Source organism: Protomyctophum bolini, assembly GCF_963924005.1.
Source record: "Protomyctophum bolini genome assembly, chromosome: 6".
NCBI lineage: Eukaryota > Metazoa > Chordata > Actinopteri > Myctophiformes > Myctophidae > Protomyctophum > Protomyctophum bolini.
In genome coordinates this window covers 17,362,430-17,384,145 of record NC_137867.1, presented here as the reverse complement: position 1 = coordinate 17,384,145, position 21,716 = coordinate 17,362,430, and the positions used below count along the sequence as shown (strand labels likewise).

The 21,716-nt window shown below is 41.0% G+C and overlaps 4 protein-coding genes across 5 annotated transcripts in view; 2 read left to right on the top strand and 2 right to left on the bottom strand.

Moving 5' to 3' along the window:
• The first annotated feature begins 1,024 nt into the window (after positions 1-1,024).
• smyd1b (SET and MYND domain containing 1b) lies at positions 1,025-9,537 on the top strand. Of its 2 annotated transcripts, XM_080765299.1 has the most exons (10): positions 1,025-1,260; positions 2,383-2,559; positions 2,906-3,119; positions 3,605-3,735; positions 4,287-4,325; positions 4,857-5,058; positions 7,444-7,536; positions 7,893-8,056; positions 8,228-8,396; positions 9,134-9,537. In XM_080765299.1, exons 1-10 carry the CDS (start codon positions 1,139-1,141, stop codon positions 9,311-9,313), a joined length of 1,491 nt encoding a protein of 496 aa, XP_080621425.1. In that variant the 5' UTR covers positions 1,025-1,138; the 3' UTR covers positions 9,314-9,537. The 2 variants fall into 2 exon arrangements, with proteins under 2 accessions (XP_080621425.1, XP_080621426.1); XM_080765300.1 differs by lacking the exon at positions 4,287-4,325 and having other exon boundaries at positions 1,026-1,260.
• Positions 9,538-9,663: 126 nt separating this feature from the next.
• LOC308316610 (fatty acid-binding protein, liver-type-like) lies at positions 9,664-11,155 on the bottom strand. The gene is made up of 4 exons (XM_080765301.1): positions 11,078-11,155; positions 10,364-10,536; positions 10,042-10,134; positions 9,664-9,756 (listed from the first exon to the last, which is right to left on the bottom strand). Exons 1-4 carry the CDS (start codon positions 11,142-11,144, stop codon positions 9,706-9,708), a joined length of 384 nt encoding a protein of 127 aa, XP_080621427.1. The 5' UTR covers positions 11,145-11,155; the 3' UTR covers positions 9,664-9,705.
• A 3,816-nt stretch (positions 11,156-14,971) lies between these two features.
• Positions 14,972-17,875, bottom strand: LOC308317591 (isotocin-neurophysin IT 1-like; the record flags this gene model as incomplete). The annotated part of the gene is made up of 3 exons (XM_080766720.1): positions 14,972-15,111; positions 15,802-16,006; positions 17,756-17,875. 3 exons carry the CDS (start codon positions 17,873-17,875, stop codon positions 14,972-14,974), a joined length of 465 nt encoding a protein of 154 aa, XP_080622846.1.
• A 3,639-nt stretch (positions 17,876-21,514) lies between these two features.
• The window catches only part of znf366 (zinc finger protein 366), a 9,784-nt gene continuing 9,582 nt past the window's right edge, over positions 21,515-21,716 (top strand). Inside the window, exon 1 of the mRNA XM_080765322.1 lies at positions 21,515-21,623. The gene's annotated coding sequence lies outside the window, so the exon portion shown is untranslated. The remainder of the gene's footprint in view (positions 21,624-21,716) is intronic.

The window sequence follows — 21,716 nt, the reverse complement described above, 5'->3', positions numbered from 1 at the left end:
ACCAAAGAAGCTGTGGATAGCTGTAAAATCAGCTGGAGACACACACTGGATCAAATATGACAATATGAAGCTCTTGTCCTTGAGGAGATGAATCCATGCCTCAAGCACTATTCCTCATCCCCCAGCTTGTTTGGGTGACAACTCCCAGAGTTTTGCAGACCCCCAGGAAGGTGGAATTGTAGGCCACCTGTCTTTCAATGTCAGCTTCCCCCTGGGTTTGGCCACAGGAATCTTTTAAGAACCTTGCCGTCAAGACAGGGCTTGCGGTGGACCATAGACATAGAGAAAATCAGCTCACTGTGTGTCCAGGTGTCCGGTCCATCCTGTGTGCTCAGTGCTGCACTCACTGGTATAAGGCAGCCAGAGATATGATATTCCAGGTATCGGCCAAAGAGCACCAGATCTCAGAGTCCTGGACAATGCCCCAGGTATGACTGTGTTGTACGCAATCACTGGTCTCTTCTGCCATTGCTTATATTTTGATAGTAGATAGTAGTCACACCCCAATTAGAATTAAATTTAGACAGAAAGAACGAGAGAGAGAGAGAGGGGGGGGTCAGAAAGTGAGAGATATCATACTGTAAGTAATAGAACTTGCCAGAAGTGAATGGAGTGACAGATGGGAGTGGCCCTGTCTCTGTCAAGCTACCAGCAGCTGTCTAACGTCACCATGGCCGACCCCTGTGACAGCTGAGGCACAAAAATACCCCACAGGACCTCGCACCTACCAACTCACGATAGGGGTGAGGAAGTTCTGTTTGTTAATTTTATATTCATTAAGATGTCTGAAATAGTTGTTGAATCACAGAGGGGTCCTTCGATTGGCAGTTGAATAGAGGCGAAAGACAATTATGACCCCTCTATTCAAGACAATTTGTTTCTCATTCGCAATGCAGATGTCACCTCATCCCCTTTCTGTCACTTGGCACCCTTCACGGGGTGATGGGCTATTTTAAGACCTTTGGTTTGGAATGTGCAGTTGTCATGCTGGAGGATAAGAGGACATAGATTGTAGGAGGACCTCAACTTTAACCAACCCCTGAACAGTAGTATAGCCTCTCAACCCTGCCTCTGACTCTCTTCTACTCTCATCTGTTGGCCTGACAAACATCTCTCTGGAACCAGCAGCACAGCTATCATGGAGAACGTGGAGGTATTTGACTCACCTGGAAAAGGGAGAGGTCTGAAGAACACCAAGGAGTTTTGGGCTGGAGATGTTATCTTCGCAGAGCCTAGCTTTGCGGCTGTGGTATTCGACAGGTACAGTACATGGCTTGTCTTGCACGTGTTTGCTCGTCTTCAGTCATGTGTTCGGGTTTAACAATGGTAGCTGAGTTGTGGTTGTGTGTTTGCTCACTTCTTTCCATAAAATATATGCTTAACAAGCCAAGGGTAGTGCAGTTAATAATTTTATAAAACTATTGTCAAACTGTGATTCAATCTCATTTAAAGGATTGGTTTCTATAGTAGGGATCCAGTCAATCACGCGCACGCACACACACACACACACACACACACACACACACACACACACACACACACACACACACACACACACACACACACACACACACACACACACAGAGGTTGTGTGTCCAGAGGGTTTCAAGCTTGCCACAGACAGCCATTCACTTTCATTAGGTTATGGACCCTGTTTCAAATGATTCCCTGTTATAAAAAGGTGTTTTGGTTTAAATTACAATTTACAATTTAGGCATTTAGCAGACGCATCTCTCTTCATCCAGAGTGTAAGTTGTTACAGTAAGCAAGAACAAAAACATGGTAATACATCAAATACATAATTAAATACATAACAAATTAATGTCTATACATGACTTGATTGTACATTATGCGAATTGCCACACACTCACTATCCTGACACACACTTTATTTAGAAAAATAGTATTCCAGCTGTCTTTGCTGCCAATGTCGGCAGCAAAGACAGCTGGTCTTTTTTTCTAATTAAATCTGTGCAGAAACCCTTTTTGACTGTTTACTGTTTTTCCCCTCTATTTGGAATAACTACATAGTTTTTTTTTATTATAATAATTGTATGAAGTTACACCTCGTTTGGCAAGGGCACAGAACATCAATTGCAGATTGCAGATTACAGATTGATCAGTGTTTTGAAAGGAGAATGCATTTTGTCCTTGGGGGGATGGGAGGATAGAGGTGTCACAAGTTGGTCATATGTCATTCGCACCTTTATATGAGTTGAATTGGCTCTGCCTGTGTGTTTATTTATAGAATACAAGAGCATCATGTCTTTACTTACTTTAGCTAATAGCTACCCCTCTAATCCTTCCATCACTCAACCGTTTGCTTCACATTTTAAAATATGCCTATTCTTATTGCTTCTTTCTTTCCTCCCCCCCTCTGTAGCCTAGCAAGCCGCATCTGCCACAGCTGTTTCCGCAGTCAGCCCAAGCTCCAGCGATGTGGTCAGTGTAAATTTGCCCAGTACTGTGACAAAACCTGCCAGCGTGCCGCCTGGGACGAACACAAGAACGAATGTGGCGCAATTAAGACGTACGGCAAGGTGCCCAATGAGAGCATCCGGTAAGCAGTGGGGCCTGAGCAAAAAGTGACTGTGTGGAGGACTCAGTTGCATAGATTCATGCATTATCACCTTATGAATACATTATGCAGAAGTTATCGAAATGTATTTCTTAATCTTTTCAAATAGCCAAAGTTTAAATAGGGCTGAAGTGGTTAGCCTAATGTACAGTATGTAAATCAAAGCGCCCCTCAAAAATAACAGACGTTTCTGAAATCAATGTGTGAGAGAGTAGCTACGTTACCCTATAATGTTACACTAATCATGAGCCCCTGCATGAAGTGCTGTATACAGTAGGCCTATGAGGTGATGCATCTTTAATTATTTTCTTCCTTTAATTGTGCCCAGCATGGTGGCTCGCATCTTCTGGCGTCAGGACAAGGAAGGCAGCGTGGTGTCTGACACACAGATGACAACACTGGATGACTTGGAGGACCACGTGTCCGAAATGCCTGAGGACGACCATAAGGAGCTCAGGGTAGACATCCACAACTTCCTGGACTACTGGCCGCGCAACTCCAAGCAGCACAATACCAATGAAGTCTCACACCTCCTAGGAGTGGTTCGTTATTCACTATCTATCTATCTATCTATCTATCTATCTATCTATCTATCTATCTATCTATCTATCTATCTATCTATCTATCTATCTATCTATCTATCTATCTATCTATCTATCTATCTATCTATCTATCTATCTAGCTGTCATCTTTGTGTCACACCTATAGGACCGTCACAATTAATTATCACTGATTACTTATTATTTTGAATGCATGCATTCATCTGTATAAAGCAGTTGGATGAAATGATCATAAATTACTTTAAACCTGGCATCCCTATTTTATATCAGGGCACAGCAAAATCCTCAGTCTTAATTTATCCATTTGCAACTCAGTCTGAGAGTGTACTCAAGTACAGCGTGTACAAGATGTAACCAAATGGAACTTACAGCGTTACAGGTACAATTGATTAGATCTTCACGCTCTCTGAGTTAAACAGAGTATTTTACTGTGCAGTTATCTATAATCCCTCTGCTTTGTCCCTCAGGTCGCATGTAATGGCTTCGGTGTGAGTGACCAGCGGGGTCTTAATGCAGTAGGCGTGGGTCTGTTCCCTAACCTGTGTCTCGTCAACCACGACTGCTGTCCCAACTGCACTGTCATCCTCAACCACGGCAAGTATGTACAAACACCTTTCACTTCTGTTGAGCAGCATATTCAGCAATAACCATTATCTGTTCCAATCAAGATTTTCTGCTGGAGCTAACAGCTTTTTGGTTCAAAGTCAGCCAGTACGTTTTGGCTGTTAAAATTGTTAGATAGAAGTATAAAAATATATAATATTATGATATTATGTAGTATCGTTTCTCAAATGCAGATCCTTTTGCAGTGTCTATGTGTGAGCATGTGTGTGTGTGTGTGTGTGTGTGTGTGTGTGTGTGTGTGTGTGTGTGTGTGTGTGTGTGTGTGTGTGTGTGTGTGTGTGTGTGTGTGTGTGTGACGTGTGTGTGTGTGTGTGTGTGTGTGTGTGTGTGTGTGTGTGTGTGTGTGTGTGTGTGTGTGTGTGTGTGTGTGTGTGTGTGTGTGTGTGTGTGTGTGTGCGCGTGCGTGTGCTTGGTATGCAGCTTGTATACATATTCCGTATAGTGTGTTAATGGTGTGTGAATATGTTGTGTCCATGTGCAGTCATGTTGTGTTTGGTGTAAACTGCTCCCTGCTTTGTCTTTCAGTCAATCAGCTCTGAATACTATGTTTCACTCTCAACGGAGGTGCGTTGACTACACGTCCTCCACTTTGGCCCCGTTTATATGTATAATTAATAATCCATCAAAACATTCATTCCCATTTGGATCACAATCCCTCACATAAAACATCTAACTACATAATAACCCCTTTCCTTTCCATCACTTGTGTAAAAAATAAAATAGTGGTAGGTTTGACTTGATGCCCTGATGCTCTATGAATGCATCACTGTATAGCTTGCAATTTGAATGCTCTAACCTTTGCCCTATCTAATTTAGCATCACACAGAGGGATAATAATCTAGATGGCCTTTTGTAGCATTAGCTGTCCCTTCTTATTTTTCATGGCTCTCTTCCACTCTATCTATCAACTTTCTTTTCATGTTTGGTCTTTCGTGACTGTCTTGTTTGTCTGTGCCTCTCTGCACTATATCATCTGATGATGCTACACAGAGTGTTGAGTGTGAAGCCTTTCTACTTCGTTGTACCAAGAAGAAAAGATATGTCGGATCATGAAAACTAAACAAGGCAATTCCTAAATGTTGACCCCTTCCCCAGGATTGAGCTGCGGGCCCTGGGTAGGATCCCAGAGGGAGAGGAGCTGACGGTGGCCTATGTGGACTTCCTGAACTTGACAGAGGACCGTCAAAGGCAACTGAAGGCGCAGTACTTCTTTGACTGCACGTGTCAGGCATGCAAGGACCACTTAAAAGACGATGTAAAGCTTGCAGGAAAGGAACCAGTGGAAGGAGAAGAAAAGGTTTGTGCTAAAACTGGTGATTGGTGATTTAAAAAAAATCACACCCGTGTGAAGTGAGTGGTGCAACTCCGTGTGTGTGTGTGTGTGTGTGTGTGTGTGTGTGTGTGTGTGTGTGTGTGTGTGTGGGGGGGGGGGGGGGGGGGGGGGGGGGGGGGGAACGCACCCAGGGTGCCGGCCCGATTCCGGCAAGCCGCCCCGCGTCCGAAACAGTTGGGAAATGACAGTTACCGTGTGGGGGTCCCTCTACTGTACCCTCTATTGTACTGTCACTGTACTGTACTGGCACACCCGAAATCATACAGTTAATATGTGCGTGTGTGTACGTGTGGTTAGGTTAGGTTGCGCACAGGTGGTGAAAAACAACCGTGCTGTTTTTGTGCTCAGACGCACCCACCCAGCCACCCACAAGTCTAACCAATCTTATTTTAATACAATATAACTAGTACATCTGCAATATGGTTCTATAGGCAGTGGTGGAACGCAACTAAGTACATTTACTCAAGTACTGTAATAGGTACAATTTTGAGGTATTTTCACTTTCATACTTCTACTCCTCTATATCTCAATGGCAAATATTGTACTTTTACTCCACTATAATTATTCGAAAACTAGTTACTTTGTACTAGATTTGATTACAAACCACTTCAGACCATTGGCAATTTGAAAATAGCAGATTTACAAGCTCACAACACGTTGCTTTTCTTTTTTTATATACATTTCAGCACCTTATGCATAATGAGTAGTTTCTATTTTTACTTTTTTATTGATACTTTTACTTAAGTAAAACATGTACATGTTCCATCAGTGGTTGGAGGTAGTCTTTCCTGCTCTTCCATTCAGAACTTTAGACTCTAGTCTGTTCAGGTAGGACACCTACTGGTTGACAATGAGTCTGCAGCTCATAATTTCAATATTCTCCTCTTGCCAACTGGAATTCAGTTTTGTTTTTGGAAGCCAGGGTTCAAGTCCCAGGTGTAATCTCTCCCCTTTGGGCCAGGACATAAAACTTGGCTATAAAATCCTCTTCAGTTATAAATATGGTATTTTTATTTGATAAATTCATGATACAATTCAATTCACCAAGGTGCGTAGTAGCCTACAATAGAATAATCATCAAGATACTGCCAAGTCATGAGACTAAATTCTATTATGGTACCAAAATAAATAATTGCCGCATAGCTAAAGTATCTAAATGATAACGCATATGTCTTCAGCATGTCTTGGTTTTTCCAGAGGAAAAGTCCAGGCCACTTCATGTCCTTAACCACTTTTAAAGAGATGCACCCCAGACGTTAGTCATGTATCTAATCAGCAGGCTGCAGTGAGACTAATCAGTGCATGATGTACTGTTACATAATGCCTTGACGTGTCTTACCTTATGACCTTTCATGACCGTACTGTTTGAAATAGAAGGCATTACAGTTCTGTCAACACAATTATCCAGTCCATTGTGTGTGTGCATGTGCGTGCGAGCGCGTGCGTGCGTGCGTGCGTGCGTGTGTGTGTGTGTGTGACAGAGAGAGGGGTATGTCTTCTATGTCTAGAGTTATTATTAGTATGTACCAGGAAACAGCTTTAGGGTCAACTCATTCAAGGGGGGGGAGGGTTGTTAATAACCACCTGTTTGTTTTCCATTTTCTCACAATTACATAAACATGGATACATTAAATTACATGTTTTATAATTGTCTTTGGTAAGAAAAGAACAGTTAACCACTTAAGCCCTATTTTATACTTCGGGTATATCAAAATATACCCGATCTACAAGGCAAGCTCACAACACATCGCAGCATGTTAGGAGCTGTAGATTAGATCTTGTATAGGCCTAGATGTTGTGCATTAGCTTTGCTATTTTTGTAAAGTTTCAAAGTCTTGAAACATTCTTTGTTATTAGGGGTTTGTTTTATGTAGCCTGCAATGTCTTGTCTAAGGACTCCAGGGTTAAAGTGCTACTGATTAAAAGGATGCACTGATAAGTGAAAGAGCATTGAGATGCCATTAGCCTGGGCTGGGACACTGGGTTCTTTAGTTTAGTCAGTTAGTCTTCAAGATAAAGCCTTTGAAATCATGTTTGAATGACAAAGCTAATTATTCAGATATTCCATAGTCCATATTTTCATGGTGTATTTCAGTGTGAACTGCGAATATAATGGTGTTGTCACCTATAATGAAAAGATACTTTTCGCTATAGCATATTGTCAATATGGATCCAGTAAACTACTTAATCAGCCCAAACTCAAAATAATTTATTTTGAGCTTATAGATCTGCTATTGTCAGTACTCCACACCATACAATATAGTATATAGTGGTTTTGTCTTTTCGCAAATCTTTTCATGCCTTCATTCAAAGATTATATTTTGCATCTCTCCCTTTCCCCATATTCAGATGACCGAAGAACAAGTGAAGGAAGCAACAGAGTATTGCTATAAGATGATGCAGAAGATGGAAAAGGCTCGTTTAGATGGTGAATACCATCAGGTACTGTAGAGCTTACATTCATAGATATGCATTTATTTTTGCACCATGCACCATTTTAATATCAAGGGCCCTAGTTTGATGTGTGATATTTTAGCTCACCGATCCCAATCTACAATGAAACATCTTCAGTTTTCATTTAACCGAGCGTGTACAAATGTAACCAGTTTGGTGCCATATGTACACGCTCAGAGTAACCATCTATAGGTTCCATTCAGATCATAATTTTCAATAATTTACTGTAGCTTGGGATACCCTTGAACCCCCTCAAGGTCAACTGAAGACAAGGAACACATTGCTTTTTGCTCATCAGCTGATCTATCCCACTTTGCACGCCGTTTCTACCATCTCTTTCCCAGGTGGTGAGGATATGCAGCGACTGCATGGAGAAGGTGGAGCCAATTTTGGCGAACACTCACATCTACTTACTGAGAATCTGGGCCACGTACAGTGAAGTGCAGGCATACCTGCAGTTCAACAACGACGCCGCGGAATATTCACGCAGAATGGTGGAAGGATACTTGTGAGTACGATAAAGAATACAATAGGGCACAACTGTAGTTCCCATTTCCAGAAGGTGATCACTGTTAATCACTTGACAAAATGTAATCTAGAAGCCAGAAATAGATATTTTTTTAAATACTGGTGGTAGCAAGCATTTGTGCACATGGCTTAATTTTAACCCTTCCCACAGGAAACTGTATCCCCCAAACAACGCAGCCATGGGTATGGCTGCCATGCGGGCAGGCGTGGCCCACTGGCAGGCCGGGCGCATAGAAGTTGGCCATGGGTTGATCTGCAAGGCCTTCCAGATTCTGTTGGTCAGCCATGGTCCCACACATCCCATCACAAAGGACCTGGAGGTAAGCACTAGGCCTCGAAAGTGGTAGGGGGTCGCCAGCAAAAACAAAAAGCTTAACCACTTAACCCTATATTTACACCAGTATATTGGCCATTTGAAAATAGCCGATCTACAACCTGAGCTTGTAGATCTATTTTTAAAATATCTAGCTTTTTTTTCCCTCCTGAAACATTAACGCAAAACTATGGGGCACTGCCTGACAAATATTCATATTTGAAGGTCCTTTACCATTCATTGTCTCACAGTAGACATCTTTTAGATAGTCTACAAGAATACATGACACTCTGTGCAAGAAAATATAAATTACTGTGCAGTATGCAAAGCCAGTAGACATTATTTCCCACACCAGATCATGGTTACAAGTAGCGTTTGATGGGGAGGAATAGTCTGTGTTCTGGTGTCTTGTAAGGTTATTTTCCCCCAAATTAATACAGAGAGAAATTACTTAAAGTTACCAGCCATCTATAAACTCACAACATGCCCACATTTGGGTATGTGTTTACCATAATAGGGGTTAAGCAAGCAATATCCCTTATATTAGGTTTGTTGGGACCAGGGCAGCAGAAAAACACTCAAGTTTCCAAAAGTACACATTAGCGTCAGTTGAAGTGGCAGGACAGTAGCCAACTAGCCACAAGACAACATTGTAAAGTTTCACTGTAGTACTATACAGTAGACATCTTTTCCACTGTGGTGACTGACCCTAATCTCTGGCCTCTTCTCCCTCCCCACCCATAGCAAATACGCCAACAGACAGAGATGGAGTTGAGGATGTTCCATCAGAACGAGTACATGTACTTCCAGATGAGAGAGAAAGCTCTAGCGAACAGACCAATGTCCATGATGAACGAACCTACTGTGGAAGACAATATTAAGAACCTCTTTCATCGCAGGAAGGAAAGAAATCCAACAACATAGTATTACAATCCCAGACAGCCATTTGGGGGTGTGTATCCAGTGGCTAAGAAGATTCTGCAGTTACCACCAGACGTGGTCAATGAGTCACCAGTTGAGTTGCATTTCCCCCCCCCCAGCCCCTATACTGCCAACTAGAAGAAATCCCAGTAGCTTCCCCTGGAGAATACCATGTTAAGGATGTTTTGTTTTTGTAAACATTTGATTAAATAAAAGGGCTAATACAACCTTGAGTGCAGTTCTTTTACAACCATGAATATAGCAGCACATTTAGAGTGCTTTATAAGTAGAATCCACTTTTGTTTACATGGCTCCAGTATAACACAGGTCTGTGTAAAAGAATAAAAGAATCAAAGTTCTGCCTTTACAACTTTTATTATCCAAGTAGTGGAGGTTTACATTCGCTTGCTTATCCTCTTGTATACAATGCCAGCCAGTGTCATAATCTGAAAAGGAAGAAGTGACAGACGTCATTTGAGGAAACGCATACAAATTAAAAAAAAACAACAACATTTTAGAGTTTGCCAACTTGTACATCTGCCATTTAAAAATAAAATGTACTTTGGTGAGCCAAGCCAAAAGTAATGTTTGTGTTGACACAAATCTGGAAAGCTGACATAAGAGCCCCTCAAAAGAAATATTGAAAGTGTGAGAACTATCAATTTAAAAAGGCAATTGTAGAATCAGCTTCAGGTCTTATGGGTTAAATTAACCCTCCTACCATTACTCACATGGGCAATCGTGTTCTCATCCACCAGTTCTGTGACAGAGTCAATTCCTTTCAGGGTAACCTTCAGCTTGTTGCCCTCACGCATAACGACACCCTTAGAGACAAAAGCCAGTAGACCATAAGTCAAATGCATAAACCATGCTGTAATCCAAAATACATTTGTGCCAAGGAGTCTGAATCGCAATGTTCTTGTTTCACACAGGACATAATATGTCCTGTGTCCTCAAGTTTGGTAGTAAAGTAAAGGCTGCATATTATGCAGCCTTTACTTTACTACCAAACTTGAGTGGCTCTACAAATTCAGGCGAAATGTTGCGCATTACCTTGCACTTCTCTCCTGTGATGGTCTCCAGCTCAGCCTCCTGTCCAATGGTGAAGTTGTTAACAAGGACCTTTGAACCAGTAGTAACTGTTACTTTAAAGTTGTCACCGGTCTCCTCAATCTCAGAAATGCTCTTCACATCTTTGCCCTTCTGGATGAGTTCATCAGGGAGACCTGGGAAAGGAGGTTTAGGTTTCAGAACGCATTCATATTGTGCATCATCCCGTTGCCTTTATACATCAATGTATGAGTCAACAATCAGCTGCACTATAATACAGAGCCAGCCCAGCCATCATGCAGATAACCCAGGGGAGGGATGCCCACTAGAAGCATGCATCTTATTTATTCTTTCTAACTCATATACAATTATACATATTTTGATGCAATTGAAAAAGCTCCCTGAAATTTTAAGTTTACAAATCTAAGTTTGGGGGTTCACATTTTTTTGGTTTAGCCCAGTAGTAAGGAAAATCTTGCCTAAGGCACCAATTTGCTCTGATAAGATACTGATAATATAGCCATAAACAATTTTAGAAGTGCCAAAAGGACATAAATGCAACCACATTCCTTTTCTAGTCTTGAAGAAACAGTGTAGCTTTAAAGTAATTTGACCAAGTCTCAACAGTTCACTGCTATATCAATCTGTCCATTATCATCATAGCCAAGAAATGCAATACAATTTCCAAACAGAACATCACAACATTTCAAGTCTTACCAATGGCCTTCATGAAAGGCTCAAAGTTCTCCTGAGACTCCAGCTGGTATTTTCCAGAGAAAGACATGGTGGAGCTGGTTGACTGATGAGCAAGCAAGGTAGGATAGTCTGGTTATCAGCCCACTTTATACTCTTTCCTCCCACCTCTGCAATTATTAACCACAGCTGTGTCCAATTAAGGCTGGGCCAGCCCACATCTAGCAGAGCTCAAAGATAAGGACTAAAGAGGGTATATGGTGCATAGATAATATGGATAAAAATAACATCATAGAAGGTTACCGTCCTAAAAGTAATGTCATGTGACAGTGTCTGTAGACAATCGTATAATATTCAAAAAAAATCTAAGTCAGTAGTTCTGAAACATTTTCATGTCAACCCCCAAATTGATAATTTGGCCACGGATCCCTATATGGAAGGATTTTGTGCCAGGGACACCCATAACCATAAGAGAACATCTGTTATTAAATGTTTTATAAATTATTCCATAATGTTATGAGCTTGTAGATAAAAAATATAAAATAGGGTCAAACTATTCCTTATTTAGCTGGGGACCCACTGGAACCCTTTCAACAATCCTGAAGCCATTACCCATTAATGTAAGTGCACATATTATCCCGTTTACCCAGTGTTGCTCAGATCATTTATTGCAGGGGTGTAATAGACACAAAGTACTTGGATACCAGTCTATGCCATCATGGTCACTGTTTCCTAAACAGTTGGTCGGGAACATTTTGGGTTTGGGAACCAGTAGTCATCTCCATTTTTGGGCAAGGTTTCAGCTAAGGCCTGCACTGAATTAAAAGTTCTAAAAAGATAAATAAGTATAAAATGTTTCGAAGCTTCCACTGACTATACCCGGACACACCAGTCACCGCTATGGTAAAGACAGACACACTTCAACTTTATCAAAAGCTTACAACACGTTCCAGCTTATTTTCATCTGCTATTTTTGTGGTTAAGTGGCTCAGTGGTTATAAGTGATGAAATAGTAATAGATATTTGTAGCACCAAAGCAGCAGACTGTTGTGTGAGGATAGTTTTCAGGCTGCAGACTAGAAGTCAGTTACAGTAACTAAAGCTTCATGCATTGTCCTTTCCTTCCTTCATCCTCTTCCCTCCTCCCTCCCTTCGGTGACCTTGGCCTCTCGCCATATGCTCTTTTCTCTTTCTCAAACTTCCTTTCCTCCTTCCTCTTTCTATTTTCATCTGCTCTGTCCTTCCTCTTGTGTGATGATTTGCAACTGCAATTGGTATTTGGTACACTCCTTTTTCACTCTGCACCGAATTCCAAAATAGCCGATCTACAAGCTCACAACAGGTGGCAAGGTAATGCGGTGTGAATTTGCAGATCTGCTATTTTGGCAAATGTTCCCCCCAGGGTTAGGGTGTGTTGGGGTTCAAATAGTCATCACAAGCTATGAATAAACTTAACTTTGTGGGTCGTGGACATTTGAGCTGTTCTATAGGAGACCTTCTTTGGATCATCCTTATATTTTGTATTAAAAAAACTCAATATACTGTTTTACAGCTTGTGTCAAATCAATTAAACCAAAAATGCAATCTGGGAACCCATCGGCAAAAAAAGAAAAGAACAGCACCCTCTGCTGTTTGTTCGGTAGCGCAGCACAGAATCTGTTCTTTTATCTTTGTGTGCTGTATGTGAACCGATAAGAACTGCTTGAGTTCGAGAACAGAAGAGAGCCGAGTTTTATTGAACCTTTTGTTAACCAGGGCAGATCATATATAGGGCCGGAAGGCTGGCGTAGTAGTCTGGGCACAATGCCACCTGACATTGTTGCGGGTTTGACTCCCAACGACCTTTGTTGTGTGTCACTCCCCATCTCTCTCTCTCCCCACCCCTTTAAACTATATGGAACAGCTGTATATCTATAAGGCCTTTCGGAAAACGTTTAACTTACTTTGCAGTGCTTGCGCCATGTCAAGCCAGGATTTGTAACAAGGGTCACCTATAAAACTCTCTGAAACTTTGCTGACATCATGGACTGCAACTCAGGTGATGATACTACATCTAAAATGAATGTCACTGTGATAAGCCTCCTGGGGGGGAAAGAGGAAAACAATCTACTTGCAGCTTGCAAAGTCATGCACATATAAGATAATACTACAATCGTGCAGAATATTAAGCTCCCAATATGTCAATAATATTGATACAGTGCTATACAGTATATCTGACCATATACTATACATATATTATTTTAATGTGTTTTAGTGTGTTTTGATTACAAAACATTTCATTCATCAATGACAAGAGGCTTATGGCTTATCACAAGACAGTTAAACCTGTGACAGGTTGGGAATGACCAACTAGGAGGGCATGGTTCAAAGGTGACTGCTGCTTATGATAACAACGATAACTGTTGCAATGGTGATACAACGACCCAATCGTGTCGGGTTCAAGGACATGATGAAAAAGTTTAGAGAGTTATAAGTTACAAGCATTCATGTGAGAAACTTCTGTCACAGTCAGAAACATTTTACAATCTCATACTACGATCTGATAAGGCTTTGGTTGGTACAGTGTTTTGGCTCTGACTGGGCCAGGCTAATCGGTTGTCTTGTCACTGACTGACTGACTGTCTGACGTTATGTCCGGTTGGCCTAACAATGGACTAGCCAACCACAGAGCAATCATCCCGTTAACTAAGGACAGAACGATCAAAACGCCAGGCTATGGGATGTAGTGAGCTGAATATGAAAAGTATGTCCTATCTAAAGTAATAATGTCTTACTGTAACACATGCTGTTTACATTTCTGACTAATAAAGTATTCAATCTGGAGAAAGCTGCTCAAGGATCAACATAATACACATTGAAATATTTGTTATGACTCTCACTGTAAACGTCAAAAAGTCAAAGAGTCATAATGTGTGATAGACCATTTTACTGCACAAGACACTACCATTAACTTTCCCACAGTTTCACATGATATTTCACATACAACTTACAGCCATATGCTAGGTTTCACATAGCGTTGTTTTGATATAAAACATGATTTACAAGTTTTATAGCTTTGAAGTAGAGTTGAAGTTCTACAGCTGCATGCTGCCCAGCTGTTATAGCAGTATTTCCCAAACATAGGTGGTGAGTGGCGACCCATCGTGAACCCATTTTCATGGGTCACGAGTTTAAAAAAAAGAAAATGTTTTCAAAAGAGTTTCAGAAATGAAATACATTTATATACTTCAAACACCTCACATTGACCTACTTGCTCCCGCTGTCCCGCACAGGAAATTCGGTTTCAGCTCAAACTAGCTGATCAATGCTCACATTTAAAAGGTGCAGAGCAGTTAGGTGCCTTGATCAAGGACACTTTGACCAGTCAGTATTTGACACATTGCTGGTCAGGCTTGGAATCGTACTTGAAGTTGGGACAACTGGGGACTGCTGTTCCCCAGGCAAGCTCTGTCACTGTTCAGCTATGCCACCCGACTATTACATGATCTTCTACAATCTAGATTGTTATTTTCACTATTTTAGAAGTGATTCATTCATAATGTATTTCTGTACATTTGGGTCCCGGGGAGACACCACATTTCTCTTCTGGGTCTCAGGCTGAAAAGGTTCAGGAACCCCTGGAGAAAAAGAATGCTGCATTTTATATACTGAACTCTCTCAAGCTTTTATTCCCACATACAGATATCAATACGACACACACCTTTGTTGGTATTCATCACTATTTCTATACAATAAAAATATATTACTATAACAAAGGCACTCTACACAGACTGAACTCGGGGTCCTATTTGGTGAGGTTGCCAGGTGAGAAAAGAAAAGAGACACAAAGAATAAGGGAATGGTTGGGATGAATTACAACCATTCCGTCGCTACACCTGAACAATCTCCCATGGACCCCTAGCTGTTCGCGGAGGTAGCTCATTGGTGGATTCGATGAGGAGCGGTGCGGCTAGCCAAGCGCAGGAGCCTCAGGATGATGTCACTAGTGTCTTCATATTGGTCGGTTTGATCGTCACCTTCTTCCTCACTTAGACAGCTGGGGTCTGTGCTGCAGCTCTCTAGAACAGGATTGTTTAGAGTGAATTATCAAAATTATATATAAAAAGAAACATGTCACATGATTTTGGGGGGTCCCCAGAAGTCACTGAAGTGACAATTTGATGATTTTAAGACTTTTTTTAATACATAAGAAAGAAAGAAAGACATTTATTTATTTAAAACTGGTCAAATATTGGCCAAATTGTCAAAAAATATAAACAACCAATGTGAAAATCTACAAGCTCATGCGTCACGACGCGTCGTTGTGAACAACACACAGTGTTAGTTATCATTAAGCAGCACTTGAAATTTATATGTTTCAACTTTCAACCCTATAGGTCTGCATTTCTGAGACATGGGTTTGAAGTCTGATTTTAAGACATGGCTAGCTGCACGTGAACTTGCTAGATTCTGTTGATAGACTTTTTAACCACTTAAAACCTATATAGCCTACAGTTAGATTGCTATTTTCGCAGAATGATCGGCTTTATGTGGTTAATTGATTAATCACCTGAACCCCAGTGTCCCTATTCTGGGGGACGAACATTGTGCGAAAAATTCACATATCACAATCGGGTTTCAATCAAATGTCTTAGGACATAATTTCACTAATACTATAATTTATTTAATCTTTTCTTGACTGAGTCTAGACGGTTTAGCTTCTCTGGTTCCAAAATGATGACTGTGATCCTTGAAGACATTTCCCTTACCTGTATCACAGCAGAGTCCTGAGGCAGCACAGCGTCCCCCCTCAGATCCACAGGGTTTCCCTCCTGTCTGGCAGGGAGTGAGCAGGTAATTCTCCTCTAAACAGCTGGCTGTCTCAGGGGAGCCCAGCAAACAGCCCAGTCCATCCCCACAACAGATACTGGGGCCAAAGCAACGGCCCCTGTCGCCAGGGCCACATGACATGCACTGGAGATGGAGACAGGGAATAGCTGTTGTCATTTTAACCCATTAAGACTGGCGAGGCAGATTCTACAAATGCCTTTTAAATCAGGAGTTCTCATTCCAAAAATAGGCAGATGTACAAGCTTGCAGCGCACCACGAAGTGATGTATTGTGAGCAATGAGCATGTATATCTGCGTGTATAGCTTGCTTGTATAGCTGCAAAAATCTATAATGATGTAATTGCCAGATTTAAATGTGATATTCCAGGACACAGGTAATATAAGAATATTTACATTATTGATTTTCCCGCTGCAAATGTTTGCTGGCACATTTCTCCAGGTCTGACAGGTTTTATTTACTCTACTCTTTCATCTGTTTGTTCAAAGTTTTTACGCTCTTTCAAGTGACAAAAAATATTTCAGATTCTTTTTTCATTTCGTGAAATGCTGGTGTGGCATGTTGTACAAGACTGCGTTAACAAAAACATAATGAAAAGGAATAGTACTGGCCTGCATGAAATAAAATAAAATCATATTATTACATGAGGTGCAAATAAAAAATAAGGTTTAAAAGGTACAGGTAAAACACTAATCCTCTAGCAGCAGAATGTTCCATGGAAAATGTGTAGAATTGGGGGGGGGGGGGGGGGGGGCATATTATTATGTACTAGAAGTGCAGGTAAGCATGAGAAAAACAAGCATGGTTATTTATAGATGAATGACAGTTCATTTTCCCCTTTGTTTCGTTTTTTCCACGTCTGTATTCAGGGCTCTGACAGCCGCAGGGAAATGCTCCTGCTGTGTGTGACACTAGATCCAAGTGAACATTTTCAGCACGCAATCAAGGACAGCCAAAATACATTTTAGTCGACGAAACAAAATCAACTGTAGACTAAAACCTTTCAGATGACTAAAATATGACTATACTAAATTACATTTTGTTCAAAAGACTTGACTAAAACTAAATCAAAATGTGCTGTCAAAATCAACACTGCCATGGTTATCCAAATGTACAGTGTATTTGTAACACTTGTTCGAGTCTTCATGAAAAATACAATGCATTACTGCTTACTAATGCTGTACATTCACAAGGAAGGCACTGCCAACCTGCTCATCAGCTGGGGCTCAGTGTCTTGCTCAACCACTATATATGGCCCGCCCTCTCTAGTCTCTACCTCCTGAACCTCCAGTGCCACCACACAAATAACACCATAAGAAACCCTCCAGCTCCCAGCCACCCTCTCTACCTCCTGAACCTCCAGTGCCACCACACAAATAACACCATAAGAAACCCTCCAGCTCCCAGCCACCCTCTCTACCTCCTGAGCCACTGCTACCCCACAAATAACACCATCATTTACTTTGGGATATTCGTTGCTGTAGGACAGAAACCTCTTATCTCCATTATTTTAACTATAAATGAATGCCCTACTTGATCATACTACAGCGTCACACATAATAATCAAAAGTAGCAGCAGATCCTGGCCTGGGCCGCTGGCGTAGCAGTCTGGGCACCTAGCATGTTGCGGGTTCGAATCCTGATCTCTGCCCCCATTTCTTGTCAGTCTAACTGTCCTACAAATGAAGGCATAAAAGCCCAAAAACAAATCTTAAAAAAAGGTCGACAAAAAGCTCTAAAAAAGGCGCAAAGCTTGTAGATCTGCTACTTTTGACGTTTTGGAATTTGAATCCTGAAAAGTAACAGTTTTGGACGTATGAGGTTTCCACCCGACCGAGACGATATTAAATTAGAGATTGTTGATGGCAGCTCACCTTTCGCTGTGGGGCGTCCATGATGGATCTTTTCCCTCCAATAGGGCAGTTGGAGATGTAGCAGGCTGAGCACAGCGACAGGAGGAAGAGTAGGCACATAGACACAGCCGCACCAGTCATCTCTATATGTTTAGAAGATGAACACAGAGAGAAAAACCATGGTTTGAGTTGTTTAAAAAAAGACCATTCGTCTTATAGAGAAAGTATAGCATCGCAATCACATCGCAGCACTTTGTGAGATTGTAGCTCTGAATTTGGGTTTCTTTTAAATAAAAATGAGAAAATGGAGACACCAGGGTTAAATGTGTAATTAAATTGTTAAATTAGCAAACATAAATATCAAGCATATCAGACTGTCAAATGTACTAAAAGGAAATGCATGTATTTAATTCAGCCTGGCCAGAAGCAGGGATTAAAACATATCCCTACCAGAGATAAAATGAATGACCAGAGAATGACCACCCCAGCAAATTGAACCCTGACAAAAAACTGAAAGTACCCGGAGGACAGACAACATATTATAGAACGCTTAATAATAACCAGATACCTGCAAAAACCACAGCATACTCACTTGTTGCTTGTTCCCTTGATGCTCAGTACAGTTCAAAAGTGTTTCAGAGCGGTCCAAGATGCTTTGTCCACTCCTCTGTTCTGGACATCCTTTATATACTTCTTTTGAGAAGTGACACGGAACGCTAAAGAGTCACTTAGCGATCATTAATGAAGCTATTTTAGTGATTGCCAGCTCCATTAATGAGAATGGCCTTTGTGCGGGGGGGGTCAGAGGCCTAGACAGTGCTGCAGCCTGCTTAGGATCTTGCTATTGCGAATCATTAGCGAAGGTCTTGTGGTCCGTGACCATGCATGTTAGAGAGGAGAGAAGGACAGAAGGTCAAAGGTGAATATGAGACCAATGAGATGGTTCCGAAACATAGTCCACTGGATTATGCAGTAGGGCCAGAGACGGTGGCAGTATGCTATTGATAAAATGGTGCATTTATATAGCGCTGTACGTTCATCCAAAGTACTTTAGTTTACAATGTGCATTACATTCACCCATTCACACACTCCAAGGGTACGAAGAACAGTGGCAAGGTAATGAGAAGCGGTGTGTAGGAAGAAAGGCTTAAAGCACTTTTTGCTGGATAAATGATAATAAACCATGGGTTGTTATTGATTTAATGAGCATGGTTGTCATTTTGGCTTTATGAAAAACAAAGAAGGTCTGGTCAACACGTTCAGCCATTGAAGCATAAGTCCATGCTTCCATGCTTCACGCTTCCATTAATGCTTTAATTCATGGGCATGTGTTTGCACACAATGAGTAACAAAGTATGGATTGTGTTCAATCAGTTTTTTTTTCTTTCTGACTCAGGTGTTTTTGCAGGGTGGTAAGTTTGAGCGTGGTCTGACAGACATCTTCAACGTTGAGCTCGCTGCCCTCCTCAGCCCTCTCAGCAGAGTCACTATCGGACATGACAACGATGGGGTCAGTTCTGGGTGGTATTGTGACACGGTACAGTGCATGGTCACACACACACACACACACACACACACACACACCTGTATGTCAAATGCTTTTCCTAATTCAGTTTTACATAATATAATGTAAAACTTATACATATAAAAAACATATACACACATATTATGTGTGTATATGTATGTAGGCCTATGTGTATGTATATGTATACATATATGTGTATGTATGTATATATTTATTTATTGTTTCCTTGAAGTTTTTTGATGTGATTCTATGCTTTGTTATTTCTGATGTTCTTGATGTTGTTTTTGATTGTTGTTTCTAACCTGTCTGTAAAGCACTTTGTAACTTTATGTTTGGAAATGTGCTATATAAATAAAATGCATTCATTCATTCATTCATGTTAGAGCTCGGCTTAGTAGAGAATGCATATTCATTTTGTAAACAGAACCTTATGTTCAAGCAACTCATTGCCACATCCACACACGCACACACCTGTGTTCGTCATGGTGGTGTGAGTGTCTTACGTATTAATAAAGAAACTAATTACTCACAGGGATTGATACACACATCTTGTCCAGGTCTTAGGTTAATTGACGTAACAAGCCAATTAACAGAGATAAGGATTAGCCACAGTCTAGAAGAGACCGCTTCATTGTTTCAATGAGATGAGCTCAATTACTGAAGCTTCCGCTACCTTTAGGCATAATTTATGCCAAAGCATGAATAGTATATGAATTGGGCTTTACAATAGGCTACGTCATCTGACTTGATGACAGACAAAAATGTATCTGATGATATGTTCTTTAGATAACTTCTGTATTTAAGTTAAAGGTGCTGCAAGTGATTTATTTTTCTTCAAAGCTAGTAGTCATTGCAACAGACTGTTCATTCAATAAAAGGAGTCTCTCAGCCTCTCCAGCGCTCTTTAGTAAACAGAAAATACATTTTCAGGTCGGGATTTTACTCCAGTCCAGTGAGTGTCCAGAATCCAGATCATGTCTGTTGTTTTTCTATGTCTTGATCCTGTTTAATCCGTGTGAGCACCTTTTAAATGTTTTACTATAGTCATCTTTTTACCTCCTGTCTGTGAACACATGGTTATTCTTGTTTTTGAGTGGTGCAACCACTCCAAGGAACAGCAATGTCCATGTACACCTATGTGTTCACCTATGTATGTATTATTGAGCATGAGTACAGTATGACTGAGTACCAGTGGGGGCGCTGTTTGCCAGAAACAGAGAGAGAGAGAGAGAGATAGTATTAGTGCTGCACTGTTGCCTGCTAATAGAGAGAGAGAGAGAGAGAGAGAGAGAGAGAGAGAGAGAGGAGAGGAGAGGAGGGGAGTTGCACCACTCAGTTCACACAGGTGTGATTTCTTTCTTACAGTGTCAGGTGAAGCATGTGGGGGGAAAGAAGCCCTTTCTTGCCCCCTGGTGGCTGTGTTCACACATGGCAAGTGAAATAATTCTAATTGATATTTCATAATCAATTTAGTCAATTAGTTAACCAATTTATTGTATTTAAAATAATAATAAATCAATGATTATATTACATTATTTTTTACAAGATGTTACATAAATTTGTTTGATTAAGTTTTGCATCTGTAGTCAAGAGATGCCTACTGTAGGTTTTTGTTCATAAAGGGAATGCATTACATTAAGATCATCTGCTATGCTTTTGCCTATGCCATGTCAAGTCTCTCCGATAAAACTCACTTACATCTGAGCAGTGGAAGTCCATGTACAGGCTGTCACTCTGCTCTGGTGCCCTAGACAGATCTAAAATGATTTGAAATATGTGAATCCTACATAATATTTACCATATTTAATGACTTGACATTCTTTCACATTTCCGATACATTGTTGTTTTTCCTCATTTGGAATGTCAAATGAGTTTGTAGTAGTCTAACTGTTAAAAATGTTCTGAGCATAAAAAATGACAAAAGCTTGCATGCCAATTGGTTATCATGGTCCAAAACACATCCTCCATAAATACATAAATTGAAGCAAATATTCAAGCAGTGTGGCTCTTCTGGATGATTGTTCACTATCTCTAGTTCTTCCCAAAGCATGTGTAAATCCCTTTTTCATAGAGAAAAGTAGATGTGTATCTAGTGTTTCCTTATTTTTCTGCAGGAAGGCACATAGGCTTGTTGACTTCCTCTCCCCTCCCTTCCTTCCTTCTCTCCGAAGGTACTCATCTGAAAAATGAGAACAAAGTGATTGTTCCTGTTCTCTTTCTTAAGTCACTTCAAATGCTCTCCGCAGACAGACGGCTCATTGTCAGGAGAGGTGCACGGCCAACACAGGAGCGAGAGCGCTGAGACAGGCACACAGCTGCAGCACGCACAGCATCACAGACAATACACTGTGCCACATTGAACTGGTAGGTTACACTCACAGACAAACACACACACACACACACACACACACACACACACGCACACACACACACACACACACACACACACACACTTGC

Excerpts from the sequence above, each read along its gene's own strand:
- smyd1b (XM_080765299.1), top strand. The coding sequence starts at position 1,139 with ATGGAGAACGTGGAGGTATTTGACTCACCTGGAAAAGGGAGAGGTCTG. Across the intron at positions 5,059-7,443 it reads CAGTGGAAGGAGAAGAAAAG|ATGACCGAAGAACAAGTGAA; the intron begins GTTTGTGCTAAA and ends CCCCATATTCAG. Across the intron at positions 8,397-9,133 it reads CCATCACAAAGGACCTGGAG|CAAATACGCCAACAGACAGA; the intron begins GTAAGCACTAGG and ends CCCCACCCATAG.
- LOC308316610 (XM_080765301.1), bottom strand. The coding sequence starts at position 11,144 with ATGTCTTTCTCTGGAAAATACCAGCTGGAGTCTCAGGAGAACTTTGAG. Across the intron at positions 10,537-11,077 it reads GCCTTTCATGAAGGCCATTG|GTCTCCCTGATGAACTCATC; the intron begins GTAAGACTTGAA and ends CTCCTTTCCCAG. Across the intron at positions 9,757-10,041 it reads ATGAGAACACGATTGCCCAT|ATTATGACACTGGCTGGCAT; the intron begins GTGAGTAATGGT and ends CTTCCTTTTCAG.